Source organism: Tribolium castaneum, chromosome 6 (genome assembly GCF_031307605.1).
Source record: "Tribolium castaneum strain GA2 chromosome 6, icTriCast1.1, whole genome shotgun sequence".
In the NCBI taxonomy this organism is placed as follows: Eukaryota; Metazoa; Arthropoda; class Insecta; order Coleoptera; family Tenebrionidae; genus Tribolium; species Tribolium castaneum.
The window spans coordinates 6778955-6804233 of NC_087399.1; the positions used below are offsets into that span (position 1 = coordinate 6778955).

At 30.7% G+C, this 25279-nt stretch overlaps 1 protein-coding gene across 1 annotated transcript; it reads left to right on the forward strand.

Moving 5' to 3' along the window:
- The first annotated feature begins 1522 nt into the window (after positions 1-1522).
- On the forward strand, positions 1523-10736 carry LOC660734 (protein sister of odd and bowel). The gene is made up of 2 exons (XM_008198531.3): positions 1523-2310; positions 10312-10736. The coding sequence occupies exons 1-2, from the start codon at positions 1655-1657 to the stop codon at positions 10658-10660; spliced, it is 1005 nt and encodes a 334-aa protein (XP_008196753.1). The 5' UTR covers positions 1523-1654; the 3' UTR covers positions 10661-10736.
- The last annotated feature ends 14543 nt before the right edge of the window (positions 10737-25279 follow it).

The window sequence follows — 25279 nt, forward strand, 5'->3', positions numbered from 1 at the left end:
CTATAATGTTGTAGCAGTGGTAGCAACAAGGGCAAAAGAAAGAGAAGGAGAAAAATATTAACAAATGTAAGAGTAAAATTTCTGTTTTTATGTTTATTTTTTAATTTTAATTTTACCACATTTTAGTTTAAATTTTGCTTTTTAATGGCAATTCACTTTAAAATACACCAAAAATAGTAAAATTTGACGATTTTGTGTAATAGGGTTCGTCGCTTATTGTTGAAGTCTCCAACATTTTTGGCAAAAAAAATATAGTTTTTAGAGCTGTTTTCAAGCCATTATAGAAGTTTTGTTTAAATGGGCACATATACTCAATGCTTGTATCAAAAGTATTGAATTTTGAGTGATTTTGAAGGAGTTTTGAGAATTGTTGGTTCGTCGCTTGTTGTTGAAATCTCCAGAAATTTTGTCAAAATTAAAGTATTGATCGCCTGATTTAGTCATATAGTTTTATCACGTTCCACTTCAAATTTTGCTTTTTAATAGCAACTCACGAAGAAATAGCAAAATTTGATGATTTTGTAGAATAGGGTTCGTCGCTTGTTGTTAAAGTCTCCAACATTTTTAGCGAAAAATGATAGTTTTTAGCGGTGTTTTCAAACCATTATAAAAGTTTTGTTTAGATGGGCACATATACTCAGTGCTTGTATAAAAGTGTTGAATTTTGAGTGATTTTGAACATTTTAGGCTAAAAATTATACTAGAAAATATATGGAACCGATCAAATTTAGCTAACGGTAAGTCCAAACTGGAAGTAAGTTCTTGATTTGTTTTTGTGTCAGTATGGCTTTTGATTCAATTTTTATTTGTAATTTTGTTTTTGTTACTGTCCGTACTTTCTAATTTTTTATTGAATATGTTTTTGTTGTCTTTGTTTAACTTTGTGTTAACTTTGGTGTTTTTTTGGTACTTCGTAGTTAATACATTATTTTACTTATTCCATTTAAGATAGTTTCTGCTATGTTTTATTTGGTTATTTCGGATTTTTGGTGTGTTCAATAAAACATCCAACTGAGTTATTGTTTTATTTCTTCGATTTTTCGTGAAATAACAAAAGCGTTTCAGTGACTGAAAAATTCGATAAAATCTTGCCGCAACATAAATCCTGCGATTTGTTCTTAACCCCCATATTATAACCACAATAACTCATATTTATTAAACGTTCTCACATTCCGGTACGCTCACGCGCATACCTCGCTATCAGCATGAACTAGCTTTAACACATTCAATTGTCAACGGCAATCATCAAGGGGTGCCGTGATTTAAGCATCACTCTTATTTTTCCACCGAATTTTCGTCTCGAACCAGTCGAAGCCATCTTCATAAAGCATCACCCACGACGTCGTCGACCATAAAATCGCATCCGAGTCGTGAATTAATGTAAATCCTCGTCGTCTAATAAAGTGACCGATAAATGTCCGTCATATCACGTCGATAAATCACTTTGATGGCTTCCACAAACTGTTAAAATTCGTCGAAGCAGGCGTGGATAACCCGTCCACCAGATGGCGTTCCGGCGCGAGTCGCGGCCTCCGCCGATGCCTCTCAGCTTAGTCGTTCCGAGCTTAAGCTTAGTGCGCGCGCGTGTGGAAACTCGAGCGCTGGCGAAGCGACGAACCCGAAAATGATTTTGTGAGTGCCCTCCTCGTCCACGATGCAAACCTCCGAGCCCAGCCTGGTGCCCCCCTGCAACGAGGCCCCCAAGCCCGACGTGCCCTTCAACCTGGAGAACATCCTGCAGCGGTCCATCCAGAACGTGGCCCTCTCGCTGCAGAACGCCATGATGAACTCGCTGCAGCAGGCGGCGCTCCTGCCCGCCAACTCCGCCGCCGCCGCCGCCCTCAACCTCCAGGCCCTGGAGTCCTACCTCACGCTCCAGCAGCTCGCCGCCCCCAACAACCGCATCGACATACTCAAGATCGCGACAAGCACCGCCAAAATCACCGAAGAGCCGGACACGAGTCTCACGGAGGACGTGGACCTCGCCGAGGAGGTGGAGGAGGACTTGGCGCTGTTGGATAACGAGTTTCCGGTGCCGAGCTCGCCGATCGACACGAGTTATCCGAGTTTGATTATGAATTCGGCGTACCAAGGTGGGGGTGGACAGGCTACGGCGACGACGTCCACCACCACCACGAAGAAGGGCTCCACGAGGCCGAAAAAACAGTTTATTTGCAAGTTTTGCAATAGACAGTTTACCAAGAGTTATAATTTGTTGATTCATGAGAGGACGCATACGGACGAGAGGCCATACTCTTGTGACATATGCGGGAAGGCCTTCAGGAGGCAGGATCATCTCAGGGATCATAGGTAATCAATTATTTAACTCTCCTAGTTAAAACGATTATTCAAATTTATTATTTTGAAGAACAATTAGTTTGTAAAAAAAGCTACTTAACATGTTCTAAGTGAATATAATAGGCATTAGATCTGGCAAATTTGGGGTCAGTTTTATTGCAAATTTAGTATCTAAAGTTTTTATTGATCTTAATTTGTGTTTTTAACATTAAAATCACTAGAATCAAATAAAATAGTAATTTTTTATCTAGACTTATTAGTTTGTGATCAAAGATACAGGGTGATTAAAAGGTTTCGAAATATCTTTTGAATACTGACAAAAAACATCCAACTGAGGTAAAAGTTGCTAAAATGACAAAAAAATTTGAGCTTTCATTTCACAAGATGCCTCTTCAAAACTAAGATTTTTAGGTTAAGCTCTTGCACTTTATATCATTTTTTCTTAAATTTAATTAGTAGAAAGGGTAGATCTTGCAACCTTGAACAGATAATTAAAAAAAATCACTGATTTAATTAAAAATAAAGTTTCTTACTTCAGCTTATTACATTTTGAATTTGGTGCGACGTCTTTGAACCACCCTGTATACCAGCGGTATTTAATCTGAGTTAGGGTTTCACGGAACATTATGTTCCGTGACACTTTTTAATTAAATATTTTCTCGTACCATCAAATTAAGAAATTTAAATTTCTGGTTATTTTTCCTTTTTTAATGGAATAAAAAAATATTTATTAAATATTTAAATTAAATTATGGAAATCATACGTGAATAGAAACCATTTCTAATGTCTTTAAAAAATTAATTATTTTAACAGTGCTGTTCAAAAACATTTACTCCATTGACAGAAAATATTTGGAAATTTTTTTTTCCATCAACTGAATTGTTATAGTATAGTAGATTAAAAATTTATATCAGGGCGAATTTTTACTGTTTTTATTAAAACAGTTTAACATTAACAAGCTAGTTGAAAGAGTTAATTTTTAAATAATTGAAAATTAAATAATTATATTACAAAAGCCGTAGATACTAACTCTTTGCATCCCCTAAAATAATTTTTATATACAGCGTGTTAGGGATAAGTTTAGCAAAAATCTAAAGCAGATAGAGAATGACAAGACAAATCGATTAAGCAAAATTTATTTAAATCAAAAATTCATAGTTTCTTCAAAAAATCGTTTTGAAATTATAGTCCCAAATTTTGAGAACCGCTGAACTAGAATTAAAACTCAAAATGCTTATGCGCCTCTATCTTTATTTTGTTTCATAAAAAAATTAACACCTAATAAGCTACCATAACACAGTGGCTCTCAACAGGTGGGTTTATAAAAATTTCTGAAGAAAGTACGTATTTTTTTCGAAAAATGTTATAAGGGTTTTTAACTCGTCTGATTATGACAAATTCACATACGAAATATTGCTAAGCCTAACACTTTGTATACAGAGTGTTTAAGAATGAGCTACAATGCAAACATGTTTTTTTTTTAATAAATTTTATCGTATTTTCGCACGTTGAATTTAATATTGATGATTTTGATCTAAACTTGTATTGTTTGAAATAATTTAATACTTTTTTTGACGAAAACCTCTAAAAAAATATTACTCAAAAACTAATGCTTTTAGAAGAGCAGAACTTTTACCTTTATTTTTTTATCTTTTTAATGAAGATATTTTTAAAAGTTTTGAACTTTTTTTTAAATAGATAGATTATTTTTTTCTAACATTTTATCTAAATTTTTTGTAAGCGTTTATTTGTCAAAAAATTAAATTTTTTCAAAGCTAAGCAAAGTCGACTAACAACAATTCAGCTTAGGTTTGTGTTAAAAGCTCCATCTGAAAATGCAAAAAGTATAGTGTTTTATTTAAAAAAAAACACATTTGTATTTTAACTAATTTTAGTAACACTCTGTATACTTAAAAATTATTTTAGGTTTGTCAGTGAGTTAGTAGCTACGGCTTTTGAAAAAAAAAGATAAACTTTTCAAGAACAATATTGAACTTTTCTAAATCGGGGGAACATTTTTTTTTTTAATTGTGCAATTTTACGACGCCGCAACCAACATCAGAAAATAAACAATTAAATAAAATGAGTAGATCAATTAAATTTTAACCCTAGATGATGGCCTGTGGTTGAAATAAAGTTGGCAACATTGAATACTTAACGTAAGATGGAAGATATGTAAATAGGTTGACCATAAATTATTGTCGGAATTAGCAATGAAATTGTGACAGTGTTGCCAATTTATGATTTCGGGTAAAAATCACGTTGCCAACTTAAATTTAATATCACGGGCCACTTTGATTAGAAATTTCGTTGTTTCTTTATGCACTTTCGATTGCAAAATCACCGATGAGTCACCCTGTGTATAACAAAACCCGGGTGAAAGTTTTAATGCGAGTCCAAAGAACCACGACACGAAAATTAGCATTTTACAGATGATTCTGTTACTTGGTCGACCCACGTTAATATCATCCTGAAAAAAATTAAAAACCTGTCATTTGGGTCTAACTAGCATTGAGAAATCCACGCTTTAATTGTTCCTCCGAGCTGCTTGAACCAAGTAATCTACATTATATTTTTTATTATAAAGGCCTGAAGCGGTGCTATATCTAATTTAAATGTGAAAGTCATCACTGATGGCTACCCCTTAAGTGTCTAATGAACGAGGGACAAATTCGGGTCTAAATCATGCAATTTCACGCATCAGCAAGTCGGAATTAATTTGGAAAAATGGTCGAAGACATTTAAACACACTCATAAATCGAGCGTGTGGGCCGTCTCGAAATAACTTATTCAAAGGCTGAGCGAATCGTTGAAATATTTATCGATGGAAAAACGCCAAAACACAACCATCTATAAATGTTCAATTTTAAAATATTCCTTCAACAGGTTGGGCGATAATCTCACTTGTAGATGCACTTTAATAGTCAGTTAAATGTGAAGCTTATAGCGAGCCGTCGGCAATCGCATGTAAAACGAGACTCGATAAAACTATTATCGGGAGGATCAGGTGCGAAGATTGCCGTGTTTGCCCGGGGTTTAGGGCCTTCCTCGAATATACACACGCTGTTTATTTTATTCCACGCCTGCACCAACAACAAAATCTAAAGTATTTCTTAAATAAAATAATTTCTACCACTGCTATTACCTATTATTGACTGAAGAGTAAAGCAATAAACAGAGCTTTGCTCAGTTCGTTGACGTGATTATTCTAAATAACAAATGGGTAATTTTTAAATAAGACCATCTTTTTTTTAATTTTAACGAGCGGCTACTTACTAACAAGCTTATTGCTTTATCAGAATAATGTTTAGTGTTTACCTACTTATACCTACAATATAAAGTAACTTGTAATTTTCTTGTAATAAATAACAGCGATAACAACATGTACCTGTTTTTCCTCATTTTAAATAGATTGAATTTAAAATAATAAATAATAATAATAAAACCTAGCATAATTGGAAATCTATTGTTAATTATTAATTATTAATAATAATTGAATGATTATTTGGAGTTACACAAATATGAAATTTGATTTTGATATTTGATTCTTCTTGTACTTATAATTAGACATTTTAGAACAGATTAGTTTCTCGTACAATACTTATACAAAAAATATGCTATTACTTTAGTAGGTATTTGACTACTTAACTTTGAAATTAAGTCGGTGATACTGAAAAACAGTGTCAGAATATTTGAAACGTAATTCAATGTTGCTAAGTCTTTAAATAGTCTAAGTAAAGATATTACTTTAAAGTTTAAAAGTTTTTTAATGTGTACTGAGGCTGCTAAAAGTATATTAAATTTAGAAAGAATTCTAAAAGTAATAATAAAAAAATTTGCGCTTGCTGTTAAATACTTTATATTTTTCTCTTTGCGTGGAAATTTTTTGAGAATATTTGTACAGTTTTTTATAATAAATTAATTAATTGATTTATATTAAGTAATTGCAAAAATTTGTAATTTTTTACGTCATTTTAAAGAATTTTTTTGTGTAAAAAAAACTATTAAACAAAAATGTTGTAGATATTTATTATACAAGACGATATGTCGTGTAGAATATAAAATTTTATTCAATTGTCTATTATTTTAATTGAATTACTGAGTTATCTTGATTGACAATAATTGTAAACGTCAAAAACAAAAAAACATCAATGGTTGTAAACTTTATTTCTCTAAATGATAAAATTTCATTTTACCATGAAGTCAACAGTGGACAAAATACGATTTGATTTTTGATTTAATTTACTTATTTTTAAGAATGTTTTGCTCAAAATATTTTTTGGCATTATACGTTTTAAAATGACTCAAAAAATAATAAAATTTTGATTAACTAATGTTTCAGTATCCTACTGATACTAATAGGTATTACTAATTAATTAATGTACTTTAAGAAATTGTAGAACAATGTTGAAAAAAGGTCGCATGCATAGAGAAAAATACAAGTGTGTTAAAATGATTTTTATCGAGTTAACTTTGAAATTGGTTTACATGTGATGCTTTGCTCAATTGATTGTCAATACATTGTCAATAAATGACAAAATGTCAATTGATTACATTGAAAAGTTTTGTTAAAATACTACACTGTGCAAAAAAAACACGTTTATTATCAAAACTTATTTCCGATGTGGAGAGTTAATAAATAGCAAATGGCAGTAATATTCAAAATCTGAATGCCTGTCATTAGTTCTAGGAAGCGGAATTTTTGACTTTACATAAAAATTTCATAGATGGCAATCATTTAAACACACCTTGTACAAAGTACACAATGTGTTCAAAAATGGTTGTTCATGAAGTCACCTATGAGATTTGGACGTAATGTGCCGCTTAATTTAAGTTGTAAATGCCGTCAAACTGACAGATCCATCAAAATCTAATCTACTTTAATAATTACGTTTAAAGAATTTTTTGCCCAAAACACTATTTAAAATCACACATTTTAGAATGGCACTAAAAATAATAAAATTTTTATTAATTAATGTTTTAACATTTTTAATTCTAAAGAACATGTCAAAAAACCATATAAAATTTATTAAATATTTCCTAATGAATCATTCATTATACTGGATGACTTTTGAAAAACGACAGGGGCTGTAAAATTTTTATTTATAGCCCGATTTTAAATATTAAATAAAATTATTAAATGGCTTTTCATGTAGTATAGGTGATGCTTTTAAAATTTTTCTGATTGTCATAGCATAAATTGGGCTATATTCAATTTTGTTATTCTAAATTGAAACGTATTTTTTTCATAATTTGATTTTTTGAAAACTCAAGAAAACTTAATAAAATTTAATAAATTCTACTTGTATGATTTCAAATATCAGACAATAGGTGTCATTACTGTTAAGTCAAACAGCAGCAAATAAAAGAAAATATTGCCTGTTAATGTTATTTTAAATATACTTGTTACACCATTTTAATGAAAAAATATAGGACTTGTAACTTTTATTTTTTTTTAAATTTACAATTTTTTTTGACAAAAATGTTTACTAAAATTAGAACGTGCACCACATTATTATGAAAAAAATTAATATTTTTAAAATTATTAAAATAAAAATAAAATTAAAATTAAATTTTTGATATCGGGCGCTTTATAAAAATTCTTCAAAGCCTGACGTTGTCAAAAAATCACTCTCTACATATTTAATTTTGACGGTTAATGTTACAAAAAATTAACAACATTTTGATCTACCAAACATTTTCTTAAGCGTCGATACGTATTTTACTGAAGAAAAAGCACTTTTTATTTTTTTTTTCTAACCACAGAAACCTGTATTTTAAAAAGTACATTGGCAACACAGAATACTGTAGAGATAAGGGACACAAGATATGACTATATTAATCGATATAAAAGACCAGATTGTAGGCTGAAAAAAACTTAAATCTAATAAGACAATTTTATTAAAAGACTTAAAAATTAATAATAACTTTGTTTTATTTATTTTCCACGCCAAGAAAATCCAACAAGAAGTAGTAGATTTTTGAAGATACCTAAAAATACCTGGACATTTAGAAATTTTCAGAAATGTTAGTAATGGTCAACATAAGAAATAACTTAACATGTTTTTTTGGAATATTGAATTGTAGATATTTAGTTCCCGAGATACTTACAAGAACGAAACTTAGTTTCAGAGTTGTAAAACTTAAAATTGAAATAAAATTGGGATTTCTTAAGCGGCTATGACTCTTTCTATATCTCAGAGAAATTTTTTTTCCTATTATTTTATTCTTAACATACTCATATTACTTTAAGTTTTCTTGTGTAAAAAAATTATCAGTTTAAAAATTATTTGGTTTATTTAAAAAACATATTTAAAAAAAGTTATTAAAAAAAACATTTCAAGTAACATGATAATATCAACTCGAAAAAAAAGTAGTACAATTTGATTTTTTTTATTTTCTTGAATCTTTTCTTGAAAAAAAAAAAGTATGTTCAATATAATTAGCTCCAAGTTTGAATGAGCGCTTTGTACAGCCTGTTCAAAAACTGGCGCACCAACTCAGTGGTAGGTTATTGAGAAGCAAGTGCAGATTACGGGAAAAATGTTGAAAAAATTCCAAAAGTTATATTTTAAAAAATCTGGAGCTACAAACTTATTGTGTTAACTTCTTTAGTTTTCATTGTTTGTTAATATTTTTATATTTTATACCAGGTAATCGTTTCGTAACAAAACGATAAATAATTATTTTAAAATTTACTATAAGATTTTAGCAGTTTTTTTAATTAAAAAAAAATGTATCCAAAAAGTCACAATGTGTAGATGTGCCAACACTGGGAATTATTTCCTAGGAAACCGTTTCAAAAATAATTTATTTTTATTGTTGCTCAAATTCTATTGCGATCATGACAACGTTGCCACATATCATTTACCTAAAATTAGTTATTTATCAATAACTTTAATACAAAGAATTTTTTTACTATTTTTGCCATTATGTGTAACCACTTCTCTACTACACACCATTGAGTTGGTGCGCCATTTTTTGAGCACCCTGTATATAAAAAAATTTAAAAACAAAAGTTAAAAAATATAAAAAATACTTTCAAAAGTTCTTGCCTTCGTAAAATAAAAGAGTGATTTTTTGTTATACTAAGTACTAAAAAAAATTGCGCACCAGGTTAGACGTGTGGATTTTAAGGGAAAAATTCCCATAATTAAATAATTTGGACCTATAAACTTATTTTGTTAACTTCTTTATAAAATGGAAAGTGTACATAACTAGATCAAGCCTTGAAAGTTAAGTATAACATTGCCATATATTATTTTTAAATATACCTAATAAAAAAATTAAAAACAATTACCCTTTATAAATTAAAACAAGAACAGAAAAGTAAAGCTTTTTATGTACAATTATTATTAATGACTTTTTTAACATTTCTGTTTAATTTTATAATTTTTTTATTTTCTTAAACAAACATTTTCAGGTATGATTAAAAAAACATTAAAATCACGTCATAAATAATGCTATGATATCAAAATGTATCTGTTTATTTTTTAAAACAATTGTCAAAGTGTTGCTATGTTAGTATGAGCCATTATCACTCACTAGTAATTTAATGAATATTAAGTTGGCAACGTAAAATAAATAAATAAATTCTCATTTTCATGTTTATAGTAATTTTTACCTTTTAATTTTTTTTTAATTTATTGCTACTTTTCTGACATTTAACACAACCAAAAACTTAATTTCTTCTATACTCTATACAGGTGTTTCAAAACTATAAAAGTTTTTCGGTTATTGAGGAAATTTTGACACTTTATTTCTTTAAAAAAAATAATGAACAATGATTAGTATGATTTACTAATTTTGATTTAGTTTACATTTGTTTCAGATTTTATCAATTTTCTGATTCCTATTGATGTTGCTTTTTTATTAACTTTTTTAAGGTATTTTTTAAATTGTTTATAATTTTATTTTTATTTCCGTATTTTTTTAACTCTAATGCACGCTGTATAAGGTATTGCAGCATCGAAACTGAAAGTACTTTCACTTAGTGATTTGATAAAATTCCAGGTACATCCACAGCAAGGAGAAGCCGTTCAAGTGCACGGAGTGCGGCAAGGGCTTCTGCCAGAGCCGGACTTTGGCCGTGCACAAGATCCTCCACATGGAGGAGTCGCCTCACAAGTGCCCCGTGTGCAGCCGGTCGTTCAATCAGCGCTCGAATCTCAAGACCCATCTGCTCACCCATACCGACATCAAACCGTACAACTGCTCGGCCTGTGGGAAGGTGTTTCGAAGGAACTGTGATCTGAGAAGGCACAGCCTGACCCACAATCTGGGCACGAGCACCTCGACCGCGGCGACGGCCGGCGCCCAGAACTTCACCATAGACTCGATCATGAGCAAGGACAAAAAGTGACCGTTGTTATTTACTTATTGTTGTACATAGCTGTTGTAAATTTATTTAGAATTTGTAATAAAGTTTTTGTGGACGATGTGTGTGAGTTGTTGTCGTGGTGGGAGGAGTGGTGATGATGACGGTGTTGCGAGATGCTTAATTTCCATAATATATCGCAAAGGCATTATATAAATCTCCCACAATGTGAAACGCACGTCGCTCGAAAATATATACGCCTTTGAGAGCGGATGATATTTCCTACGCCAAACAAACCGCATAAACTCCGGCCGACGGGATTTATTGACGATGCCCGTACTTTGCACACGGATTATTTATTGGGACAAGGGGGCATTAGAAGTACTTAGGTCGTGATGTACAGCCAGGCGGTTTGCCTTTACACACATAAAACAGAGCACTTACACCTTTCAAACTTTTGACACACTAAATAGATTTACGTCACTTGCAGTTCTAGGAAAAATATTCAACACTTTGTCAACTGGAGATTTTCAAAAAAGCTAAAAATTTCTTCCTTATTTATATCAAACGGCAACTTTAAAAACTAGCAAAATTTGAGTTAAACTGAGTAGGCCAATTTAATTTTCACATTATTGATTTTTTTTTATCAGGAGATGGAGAAATTTTCATAACAAACAATAAAATATTTAAACTATAACTGCTCAAAGAAGATGGTTTATTATAGGTAATTGATTTAATAATCATAAGAATTCAGTGTAATTTTTTTATATTGAAAATAAAAATTTTCAATTAGTTATTAATAATACGAAAACACAAGCTTAAAGTTCGAAGGCTGTCGTTATGCAACGAGCGTATGCGAGTGGCATACCTAGACGCTTGAGAACTTTAGGCGTTTCCGCATAAGTGGTATTTATTTTTTGTTGGAACATTGTAATTTAAAAAACGTCGCTATGAGAAGCGTGTTTTAAAATAGTGTTTATCATCTGGGATATTAAAAAAAAGTCTTAAAATGTTACCAACAATGATTTTTGGCGTAAACATTGAACAAATGGAATCACTAGAAAAATCATGTATTTTGTACTCTGTTAAAGGTAAGTAAAAACTTGAAATTAAACTGATTGAAAAAGTTTGGTAATTATTGAACTTTAGAGAAAACCGATAGAATTAAATAATAATAATAATAACAATAATAATAAATAAAAATATAATGTCTATGAAAATTTTTATTTTGTCGTTTAGTGTTTCATGTCTTTCAGGAAAAAATTCACCCTTAGAACGTGATTTGTGCTGTTAGTCACGAATAAACTCAATATATTAGCTGTTTCAAAATTATAAAAACGCCAATGTCGCAATTTATCAAATTAATTCTTTAAATACGTTTGATAAAAATGTAAAACAAGTATTAATACATAGATTTCTTATTGAAAGTATAAATTACATTAGCTATTATTTTTTTTTGAAGTGTACGAATAATTCATAACAGCTAATTTTGAGAGAAAATGTGACGTTAAGGTTTTATAGTTCTGAAACAACTAATACAAATACATAATACTTTGGAATATTTATTTTTACAATATCATTGTTTTCGAATATTTTTTTCTTTGTCTTGAGTTGCAGAGACATTTTAATGTTTTTTTACTAAAAAAAATCATATTACGAAAAATAAAAGTCGTAGAGCAAAACTAGTTTGTTCTAGTGAATTTTGTGGCTTATTCTATTATAGCAGCTTTCCACACATTTTACATAAATTAAAATTTTGATTTTTTTTTGCCTATAATGTTAGTGGTCGGTCGGTCAGTTACAAAAATAAATAAATACATATTTTTTTAAACTCGTTCCAGGTAACTTTTATGGAATTTTCTATGTCTTTTCAACCCTCTCGAGTTGTTAAAAGCGCAAATTTTTAATTTTTGCGAGGATTTTGTTGATTTATCGAGCATAGATGCGGAACTACAAGTATTAGAAATAATTCTATAAAATTTAATATTTTTTGAAAAATTTTTTAATTATGTTTCTTTTTAAAAAAGATTATTGCTCTCCCACTAATAATAGTTTTGAAGAAAATTGCACGTAAAAACAACTATAGGTAAAATAAAAATAATCATAACTAAAAAACAATAGATTTTTCGGATCATTCTACATAGGTTAGAATTAAAATAGTTCTAATTTATCGAAAATTGAGAAAATGAAAAAAATAAAAAGGAAAATGCTTCGATTTTTTTCGATTTTCGATTTTCATTATCCGGAATACATATCGAGCAATAACTTCGGAACAATTAGTGTTAACTCTAAGAAATTTATTGTCGTTGGAAAGCTGTTTTACATATCAATTTTTTTAAGAAAAAGTATATTGTTCTCCGACTAATAGTTTTTATAAGCAAAAATATATAAAACAAAATATAACTAAAAAAGCAATCGATTTCTTGAATAATTTAGTTTAGAATTAAAATAGTTTTGTTGCAATTGAGAAAATAAAAAATTTAAAAACACACATATTTTCTAATTATTTCCAAAAAAAATTATGTATTGACTTACAATGATATAGAGACATCGGATTACTAACTTAACAGTCAAGAGTTTAGTATTATAATAACAAACTATCACTTTTTTCTTTTATTTAAATAGGCCATAACTTGACATTTACAGTTGGCAACAATGGAAAAATATGAGCCATAAAAAATAGTTAACTACATGTTTTCTATTAAACTAACGATCAAAGTAAGCTGTGTTAAATAAATGACAATTATTGATCATTAAAGTTAGTAGTCAAGGTTGCCAACTTAATTTTAAAATCATAGTCCACTTTAATTTGCAGTTTTGTTATAATACAGCTTTGTCTTTTATATGACTTTTAAAGAAACATTTTTTTTTTGATAAATGTGGTTAAATTATTCAGCCAACAAAACAATTTAATTTGGCATAAAAAGCACGGATCACTTGTGTATAAAAATTTAGTTAGGTATATTATTTTAAAATTAGAAATAAGTTGGCAGCACTATTACATTAAATTAATTATTGCACTTGTAAAAGTCCGAGACTTTTCTTTTGCAGTTAAAATTGTCAATTTAATTTCCATGTCATAGACTACTTTAACATTTTTTTAAATAACAAAATAGCTATACAATAGTGTCACTGCTGACTAGACCACAATTTTGTTGGATAACTGGATTAAATCTACAAGTTAATTTAATTTGACTTTGAAAATCGTCTTCAGTTTAATATTTATCTATTATGGGTTTACAAAAATTACGTCATGACACGTAATAACTCAAAGGTATGAGTTGGCAGCATGTTTTTGTACAAGCTTTTGAGTTTGAAATTAAGTTGGCAATATTGAGTAATTTGCGGATCTTTTATTCCTATATTATTTATTGTTGCCAACTTAATTTTAAAGAGACAAGCTATTGTAATGAAAATATTTAACCAAAAAATCTATTACAAAATGACCCACAAACTCTAAAAAAATAATAAAAAAATTTCTTTCAGTCACAAGTAGAGATTTTATTCTCTTATTTTTTTTAAGTTTTTTTTATCGGTGATACACCTAACCAAAAATTCTTTCACATTAACAATACTAAAAATTATTTATAATTATCATCATGGTAAAATTTTGAGTCAACATTGTAATTGTTTTTTTTTATTTAATTTTAAAACATTTTTTTTTGTTTGGTGCAAACTACGAACTGCTTGGAATATATCTAGGTATTATCTATTGGGCTAGAATTTAGGAGACTTCAATGAGCTGAGTTAGTAGGCGACGAACCGTGTTTACAATTTATGTTTATTTTCTTTCCAAGGTTCATGTTGTCATTGTTAGGTCTATTGAGGCGCTTAAACGAGTCGAAAAGCTTGCAAGTTTGCGAATTTCCAGGGCCACCCACGTCGAGCCCTTAAGACCTCTCGAAAGTACTTTGCTATTAATATGGCCCTCTCGATTACGTCTAATTCTCGCACCTGGTACGTGTGCAATCCGGCTTAAAAATGGGACCCCACATGATGTCTACTCGTCGAGTAAATAGAGGTGTTAAACTGATAAATTGAAGAGATGGCCACAATAAAACTTTGACACCGATACATGGTCGACTTAACCGAGTGTAAAAGAGATTTATTACGGATTCTTGGAGAAGTTCTTGATGCACTTTTATCGGCAAGATTGTCGTCGATTCGACCGAAAGCTTTTAACTGTGAGCAATTGTCGAACAGAGTTTTAAAAGAAAAATTATAATATCGTCGCCGTCGCGATGAGAAACAAACTGGTTTAGGTTATATTTTAGATGTGGGATTTTATTTGCATAATATACAAACAAATGAAATTTCATTGAATAAGAAGCTGTTTTAGCTTTAATGAATCATAAACAGGGGAGTTTAGCACCAATTAAAAATGGAAACGGATAACATATTTACAATTTCATTTTCAGAATTCAGTTTATAACGATACCGGCCAAATTATTTCGCTAAATTCTTCTTATTTAGTTATTTAAATATCTACTCGGATTAATCAACGGAATATTCAGGCAATATTTTGCCGAGGTGTCTGCAAACATGCTTAAACTTGTTTCTCGGCTATGAAGAAGTTAATTTTCATACCAGTCACTTCGCGCTAACAATAAATTTAGCGAATAATAATGCTGAAATAAAAGAAAATTGTGCTCGTCGCTTACCGGCTCATTGAAATCTCCAACTTTTTACCAGTAAAATTAACTAATTGGTGAAATTTTGCAGCAAGATTTTGTATAATTTAATCAACTACTAACTTAAACAGAAAAAAAATAGATAAGCACCGATTTTTTTGAATGTTTGTGCATTCCTTTTTGGAGACATCAACAAGCGACGAACCCACAACTTTTGACAGACACATTTAGTTTGCACTTTAGGTAACAGTTTTTTCTTTATGTTTTTTGCAAAATTGATTTTATTAATCAGTCGACCAAAAATTGCGCCAAAAAAGCTTCTGCTTCGTTTCAAAGACCCAGTCTTTGCCTCTGTTATTTATAACACTTCTTTATGACATAAAAAAGCCCTTAGGCGCTCATATGCAACACAGGTAGTAAATTTAATAATAGCAAACCCCTAATTTGCATTTCACGAAAGATAATCGTAATTTATTCCGAAAGCTTAAAGATATTACGTAAAAATAATAACATGTTATTATATTTTATCTAAATTTTTGTAACACAGCAATCTAAATTTGCAAAATTTTGGAGAATTTACAAATTGGGTTAATATGTAGGGCTTCTAAGCTGAAATTGACTATTCTTTTATATCCGGCTCGAAGGGCCAATTATTGTAACCGTCGGAAAACATAAATATGTAATTACATCTAATTTTATTTTACTTAAATTCTTTTACAACACTAATAAATTTTTTTTACATTTTTTGTTCTTTTTTTATAAGTTAATTAATTTTTAATATCCGGCTCGAAGAGTCATTTGTTGCATCTTTTAAAAACATATTTGTTAAATAATATGTGAATATAATAACATTTTTATATATTTTATCTAAGTTCTGTTAAAACATCAATAAAATTTTGCAAAATTTTGGAGAATCTAGAAATTTGATCAATACTGGCTGTATCAAAAATGTGTGTTAATTTTAAAAATTACACAACAAAAAAAACAATTTATTTTTTTATATCCGGCACGAAGGACCATTGTAGCATCAGTCAAAAATACATTTTTTTAAATAATACGTAAATATAATGACATGTTTTTATATTTTATCTAAGTTTTTCAATATCTTGGAAAATTTAAAAATTAGATCAATACATGGCATATTAAAAATGCGCGTGTTAATTTTAAAAAATAACAAATATTACATTACAACATTACACCTTCTTCTTACTTGTAATTTAAAAAAATATTAATTAATAATTTTTGATATCCGGCTCGAGGAACCAATTGTTGCGTCCGTTGAAAAAAATATTTTTTGACATTGAATTTTTAATGAAATTGTAATTACGTTTCAAATGATTAAGATTTGGATAAATAAATTTCGTTCCGATACAATCTGTTAAGACTTTTTCCCCAATTTGTTTCCATCGTCCTGAAACCTTGATCTAATTGGATCGTTTTATCTGGTTTATCGCCAAGTCGTCAGGTGTCTATAAATAAACTCGTGCAGCTTTTCAAATATTGGACAATATTGTTTGAAAGTTCAAGGCTAGATAAGCGCTGGGTCATCGCCTGATAAACTCCGTCAACTCCCGCCTCTGTTTTATGGAGTTGGCCATAAGCACCTAATAAAGTCGGCAAAAAAACCAATCAGCGATCACAAAAAGGCAGAACGGCTGTGCATTTTTATCGAGGCGAGCAGCTTTTAAAAGTCCATTAAGCCCTGGCTTATAAAGGATACAAATGACAATGGTCGGAGCGACGACAACATTAGAGAGCGCTGTTTCGGTTAAGAAAACGGCAGGGGGCCCTGTCACTGCACGCTGGGGGGGACGGTCGTCCCCCGGAGGATTAAGGGCCGATTTTGCTTCGATTTCTTCACGAGGAATAATAAAAGTTTCATTTGGAATTGATTGGAGGGAGCGGACGCGCCGCCTATTAAATGCTATCCTTGTCGGAAAGGATGAAATTTATTCCGGAGCACAAAGCGAGCTTAATTCTATTGTTGAAGGAACAGGACCAATGGAAACACTCGCGATGCTTTGCTCTTTTATGCGGTTTCAGCACGCGAAGACAGATGTGCAAAGTTTGCGACGGGTTAATCCGGGATCATCTGGGCTGGTTTGAGTGTGCACGAGTGCGAACTGGATTTTTCTGACAAGGATCGGGATGATAATTATACGGTGGAGTTTAATGAGGATTAAAGCGAGAAGCGACTTCTGAAGGGGACAGGATCATGTGGGAAAAATCAAACAAATGGGAAAAAATCAGTTGGGTTCGTCGCTTATACTAACCCGCTCATTCAAGTCTCCGACAAATTGTGCTAATTTTTAATCAAAATGACTGGAGTTTTTTCAATTTCTCTAAAAAATGAGATAATAATAATATTTGTGTCAAGTTTTTATTATTTTTGCTGCTCTAAAAGCGTACCTTTTGTAAAATAATCGGAGACTTTAATATTAGCAACAAATCCAAATTTTTAAAATTTTAATGGAGATTAAAGCAAAAAACGACTTTTAGAAGGGACAGGATCATGTGGGAAAAACCAAACAAATCAGAAAAATACAGTTGGGTTCGTCGCTTACTTATTCGCTCATTGAAGTCTTTGACAAATTGAGTTAATTTTTAATCAAAACGGCTGCAGTTTTTTCAATTTCGATAAAACATAAAATGATAATATCTTCGTGTCAAGTTTTTGTTATTTTTGCTACTCTAAAAGTGCGTGTTTTATAAAATAATACAAGCGACAAACTTAATGTTTTTACAACTTTAATTATAATAGAGCGACTTTTGAAAATAAAGGATAATGTGAGAAATGTAAACATATAATTAAAAAATCAGTTGGGTTCGATGCTTACTTACCCGCTCATTAAAGTCTCCGACTAATTAGCTAGATTTAAATCAAAACGGCTAGATCTGTTTCAATTTCTATAAACAATAAGCTAATTACATGTTTTTCAAGTTTTGCTAGCAGCTCTTTGTAGGCACATGAATCAGAGACTACTTACAGAAGCAAAGAACCCATTTTTTTTTAAACCTGAATAATGATTAATCTAAGAAATATCTTCTAAAAAGGCAGAATAATGGAGAAAATTTGAAAAAAAAAACAAATAAAAAAAATTGCTATGTTTAAAATATGTATTAAAGTATTTTTCAGTAAAATTTTTTGGAGATTTCAATAACAAGCGACAAACCCACAATTTTTCTTATTTTTGTAATCTTGGAAGTCACGCATTTCGAATAACTAGCTCTTAAAGTTTTTTGTTCTAATGTCGCAATTTTTGTAAAAAACTAACTAATAGATAGCGTTTTAAACTCACAATTTCAAATATGAATAAGTTTGGTTTTAAATTAAAAGTGACAACAGTTTTTAGTTAATTTTAACTTTTGGTAAGGTTAAAATTACTATTTACAAATAGTTTTGCTCTCCATTTGTAAAATTTTGAGAGACTTCAACAACAAGCGACGAACCCAATTTTTTTCCATTTTTCTTTAGGCTCTTAAAACACAATACAATTTGGTAAACTAACTATAAAAGTCAAGGTTTTAGTTTAAATTTTTAGATAATCTAAGATTTTAGTAGTAGATAAAGTGACAAAGCAACATTTTCCAAATTTTCAAATAAATAATCTGACTTTGAAGTAATTTTAATTTAACATAAATGTTAATCTTACAGTGTTGCAAAACGCTTTTGTGTAGTTTAAAGTGTAAAAATTGTCCTTTTCAGTAAAATTTTTGGAGACTTCAACAACAAGCGACGAACCCACCTTATTTTCCGATTGTGTGTCTCCATTCAGCCGCCGATTTTGGGTAAAATCGTTCCCATCGGGTCGATTGACCCACGTCTCGACATTCATTGAAAGCAATGCAGATGCGTGGGCCGGCTTCAGGAGGGGCATGACAAATCAGCCTTGCCGACGCGGGGCCCGGGGAGCCAGCAACATGCTCGCTCACCTTTGACCTCCGTGTACTCAATGGACCGCCATCATTTCATCGGACACTATCATTTGTTTCCTGAAACAGTCTGCACGTCGCATTCTCTCCGGTTTTCAGCCGGTGCCAAAAAATCATTCGAAAAATTTATTTGTTCCTCTGAGAGCTGTTCAATATTGGAGAGGATCAAACAGAGACGACGCTGGTCCGACGGATAGCTTCATTGATTTTTCCGAATAGTTTCAGTTCACGACTACCGATCGAAATTCCTGAAAACCGGAGCATAAAGTCTCTATATTAATATGTATATTTTACTATTTCAAACAGATTCCTTTTATTAAGGCTACCAGAGGGGCCATTAACGATTATTTACGATACGTAAATGGCTCTAGCATAATTACAAATAGAAACTTATTTTCATAAATAGTCATATTTTTTAGATAGCAACTGGAAAGAGAAGCCTCTCGCCGGACTTTATGAGGTACTGAATTATCGACCTATTTTACATTTTAACTAGCGCCAGGTGAGTTGTAATGTCTACTGAAACTCTGAAACTGAAATTTATTAGATTGGGACAGCAAGACGCTTCTCAAATAAACTACAAGCTTAATCGCCAAATAAAAATACACAAAAACTGAATAAAAAATCATCAAAGCGTAACCGAAACAATATTCAAAAATGGCACCGTTTAAAAATGAATTTATTATGTAGATTCGGGAATAACAAATTTGAATTTAATTTAACCAATAATACCATTTTTTATTGCTACAAGTGAGACGGAAATACCTGTTCACAATGTGAGCGATGCTTGCGGTTTTCCGATAAAAAATTTAACAAAAGCCGTAACTAATTATTACAAATTATTATAAATTGTTGTCCTTGTCGATAAAAAAGCACATAATATTTTGATTGGTGGGTTCGGCGCTTAATTTTGTTTTTTATTTATCGATTTATTGCTTAATGCTTTTTTTAACGAGAAGTTATTGCGTTTTAGTTTTAAATCTTAAGCGCTTCGGCTCATTTTAAGCAAGAAATCAATAACAAAATTAAGATTTTGCCTAATATCAAGCGGTTTAAACCATTCTCGGGTTTATTCCAACAAAACAAGTAGGCGGCGATTTGGCTCATTTTAACATAAAATCAAAGACTAAATTAAGATTTTCCTAATATCAGGCAGTTTAAACCATTGTCAGGTTTATTTCAACAAAACAAGTAGGCGATTTAAGCTCTCTCAAAGTTATGTAGAATTTTTCTAGCAAGAAATTGTTGGAAACCCACGTGTTTCAAATAACTGGTAAGAAATCGTGTTTACAAAAATCCCGAAAAAAAATTTTTTAAGTTTTAGAAGTTATTTTTTAATATTTTTTTACTGTAGATTTTTTTATTTTTAGTTGTTTTAGAGTCGTAAATTCTTTAAACTAATAATTTAATAAAAAAGCCACGTTTTTGGAAACTTAAAGCCGTATTTTTTATGGGAACATGGTAAATTTGAGTTCGTCGCTTGTTGTTAAAGTCTCCAATTTTTTGAAAAGAAAAAACTGTAAAAATTATTGTAAAAGCTTACGTGTTGCTTAAAAATATTGTTTTGATTTTAATTTTTATAATTTGTGCTTTTATTATTTATTATTGGAGTTTTTATTAATTGCATTCTGAAAAAACAGTCAACAAGTTTTTAACTTACAGAACTAAAAAGCCTTTAAATTTTACTGTTCCGGTTGCACTTTTTCAGCTTATATTTTTAAAGGTTTTATCGGCTATAAAATTATATTAAATCATAAATAATTATATTATGTTCATTTTTTTCTAAATCTTAATGTAGAGTAAAACCTTTCTTAACAGACATTTTCAAATACGGACACCTCTTTACAACGGACATTTTTGTAAGATTGTAACAAAATTTTTATTAAAATTTTCACCTACCATTAGCGGACACCTCTCTACAACGGACACTTAAAAATTTCCTGTCGGTGTCTGGTGAGAGGTTTTACTGTACTCGTATTATTACATTGTAACTTAAAAAACAGTGAAATTATTAGAATTATAGCATAAGCTACATTTTTGTCGAATTCAATAAAAAATAAAATAAATCTACAAAATACCTACACAAAAAAATTAGATAAAAATTACTTAAATTTTTTAAAATATCTTTGATTTTAGTGTTAATTTTCAAGATTTTGTAAACTGAGTTCGTCGCTTGTTGTTGATGTCTCCACATTTTTTTTTGAAAAATTTTTAAATTTTTGCATAGATTTTCATAGTAACCATAAAATCAAACATTTTAAGCAGTTGTTTATTATTTTTGAAGATTTGTTTAATTTTGTTTTTTTATTTACCGATATATTACTTGCGACCAAAAAACGGCAATTTTGAGCTATTATTAAAGCAAGTTGGTATATAAGTCGTTGCTTTCGTCTAAAATAATTGTTGCTACAAATTTTGTATCGATTTTTGTTTACTTTTGTTATATATTTTGGAGACTTCAACGCCGTTGAGGTAACAGGCGACGAACCCCGTTGTTTGTTGCAATTTCTTGTGTGGTGTAATTTGTCAATGTTGGCCGTATAATGAGCCCCAAACCGGGGCAAAATTCCTCGTCGCGTCTCATTTTTACGTCGCGATGAACAGACACGATTTTATTTACTCCCCGATCCTTCTCGAATGAAATTAAGTGTAAAAATGAAAGACTGACGACAGATACGGCTTGTTAATAACCCAACGACCGAAAGAAACTCTCCACAAGATTAAAAATGATTATCAAAATACTACGTCATGTCAACTTAAATATATCTCAACGAAACGAGGTGATCCGATGAAGTTATTTACCCAACCGTCAAGAAATAAAGACAGGCTGTATACCTACCGGATATTCCGGGGGGTTTGACGATAAGTCGATCGATGGCCGAGATTTTCCAGCGATAACGCGTAAAATATTGTGGGAACAAGTGAGCTTTATCTTGGGCCAATATTTGCGCTGCCGGGCCGAAAGCTCGAGTTTTAATCAAAATTCTCCTGTCACTGGCTGCATAACGACGTGAAATAATTTTAAATTAGAGTCGAGTCCGTCAAAACGCACTAACCGCCGGTATAACACCTCCGCAAAGCCGTCAGCAAGCCTCAGCGGGGCAAAGAGTTCCGATACCCCCTGCTGGTGGGCTTATAGCAGCCCTAATGAAGCAGCGGACCTGTAACGTCGTTAAATGAACAAAAAATGCGTCAGTCATTACTTGTGTCGAGCGAACAACGCCGCGCTATAGACCTGTCACGGGATCTTTTCTTCCTGAATTCGCCTCCTTCAGCCGACCTTTTTTATTGGAGGTCTAGCATTTTTATTGTTATGACGGGCCAATTAATGCCGGATTGTTTTAATTTAGAAATTAAAAAAATCACCACAAAAAACGCTCCAAACCGGCGAAATGAACACTTATTTCTGGGAACTAACACTAATTAAACGCACGTCTCATAGCAGTTTGAACAAAATTAATAATTAAAACATTAATTTACAAAAATCATTTCCAAAAATTAAAATTCAACCACAAGCAACGAACCCACAATTTCAGTAATTGTACCTACAATTAAGCACAACAGAGCTTTATTTTGCTTGGTTTGGGATCGGTTTTACCATATATCGACACTTAGATGTACTTATCTATTTTAGTTTACAGACAGTAGGTTTACAATACTGCGGTAGCATTGAAGTCTCTATATTTTATAGCAAATACTTTATGGTAAAACTTAACACAATACCAACAAAATTTTAGATAAAACATCTCAAGAGTTTATTAGTAGTAATTCCAATACTGTGAAGTGCTTTAAAGCTTCTTGTTTGGAGATTTCAATATCAGGCGACGAACACTCAAATTATAAAGCAATAATTTTCAGAAATAGCAAACAATAATCGGCGAACACCATAAATTCTGACACGTCCGCGTCTACTTAAATTATTTAGATTAAAATTGTTTATAAATAATGGACCTTTCGAATAACAACAAAATGTCACTAGAGTAACGTATAACAAAAATGGCTACAATTATGTAAATTTGTTTTATAAGTACGTAAATATTTTATAATAACAAAAAATCAAAGAAATAACACCAAAACATATGAATTTGATTGCAATTTACGTGCAGCTAAGTTCATAAAAATCAGTTATAAGTAGGTATTTATTTAAAAAGTTATTTAAAAAATCGCTTTATTTTAACCTGTAGAAGCTCTAGTTGCTTTATTTTGACTTCATCATTAGCACTTCAAAAAAAAATTGCAAAAAAAAAAATAGGTTCGTTGCCTATTACTGTAACAGCATTAAAGTCTCCATAATATTTGCTTATAATATCTAACACAAAACTAATTAAACCCGAATTCAAGCTAGGCTTATAAAATATAAACGCGTTTTGGCGTTAATTATTGGCATGTGAAGTGCTTTAAAGCTTCATTTTTGGAGATTTCAATATCAGGCGACGAACACTTAAATTATAAAGCAATAATTTTCAGAAATAGCAAACAAACTTAAAGATAATAATTGGCAAACACCATAAATATTGACACGTTTGCGTTTACTTAAATTATTTAGTTTAAAATTGTTTATAAATAATAGACCTTTCGAATATAAACAAAATGTCACTCGAGTAACGTATAACAAAAATGGCTACAATTATGTAAATTTGTTTCATAAGTACGTAAGTAATTTATAATAACAAAAAACTAAAGAAATAACATCAAAACATATGGTTTTGATTGCAATTTACGTGCAGCTAAGTTCATAAAAATCAGTTACAAGTAGGTATTTCATTAGAAAGTTATTTAAAAAATCGCTTTATTTTGACCTGTGGAAGCTCTAGTTGCTTTATTTTGACTTCATCATTGGCACTTCAAAAAAAAATTGCAAAAATAAAAAATAGGTTCGTTGCCTATTACTGCAACAGCATTAAAGTCTCCATAATATTTGCTTATAATATCTAACACATAACTAATTAAACCCGAATTCAAGCTAGGCTTATAAAATATAAACGCGTTTTGGCGTTAATTATTAGCATGTGAAGTGCTTTAAAGCTTCCTTTTTGGAGATTTCAATATCAGGCGACGAACACTCAAATTATAAAGCAATAATTTTCAGAAATTGCAAACAAACTTAAAGATAATAATCGGCAAACACCATAAATATTGACACGTTTGCGATTACTTAAATTATTTAGTTTAAAATTGTTTATAAATAATAGACCTTTCGAATAAAAATAAAATATCACTCGAGTAAGGTATAACAAAAATGGCTACAATTATGTAAATTTGTTTTATAAGTACGTAAGTCTTTTATAATAACAAAAAACCGAAGAAATAACACTAAAACATATGGTTTTGATTGCAAATTATGTGTAGCATCATTTATAAAAATCAGTTATAAGTAGGTATTCATTTAAAAAGTTATTTAAAAAATCGCTTTATTTTGACCAACGAAAGCTCTGGTTACTTTATTTTGACTTTATCATTAGCACTTCAAAAGAAAATGGCAAAAATAAAAAATAGGTTCGTTGCCTATTACTGCAACGGCATTGCAGTCTCCATAATAATTGCCAATAATATCTGACACAAAGCGAATTAAACCCGAATTCAAGCTAGGCTTATAAAATATAAACGCGTTTTGGCGCTAATTATTAGCATGTAAAGTGCTTTAAAGCTTCCTTTTTGGAGATTCTATACTAATAACAAGTATAAGTCACCAACTCAAAAAAAAACAAAATTTAGGTAAGTTACATCAATAATTAGGTATAAACTTGTTAGGAATTAAGCGTTTAAAACTGTAATGCGTTGTAAAATAGAACATAAAATAAAACTTGGTAGAGACTTCAATGCCTAGTGGAGCGACGAGCCCCAACTAAAATTTTAAAAATTTTCAGACCTGAAGTGTCACGTGTTCACTCTTCCGGAAAACAATATCTCACCACACAAGGCTACTAGCGATAATGCCGTAACAACATGTTAAAATAGCAATTATCCTAGTTCGTGACAAGTTGATAATTTGGCCACCTTGTTTACTTCACGCTGCTGATTTTTCCTGACCTGAAATAAAAAAGTGCGTGATTATCTTGACGAAATCCAATTTTGATGTTATTTAGAATTTGCGTTCGTC

Coding starts and splice junctions, on each gene's coding strand:
- LOC660734 (XM_008198531.3), top strand. CDS start 1,655: ATGCAAACCTCCGAGCCCAGCCTGGTGCCCCCCTGCAACGAGGCCCCC. Junction 2,311..10,311: donor GATCATCTCAGGGATCATAG/GTAATCAATTAT, acceptor ATAAAATTCCAG/GTACATCCACAGCAAGGAGA.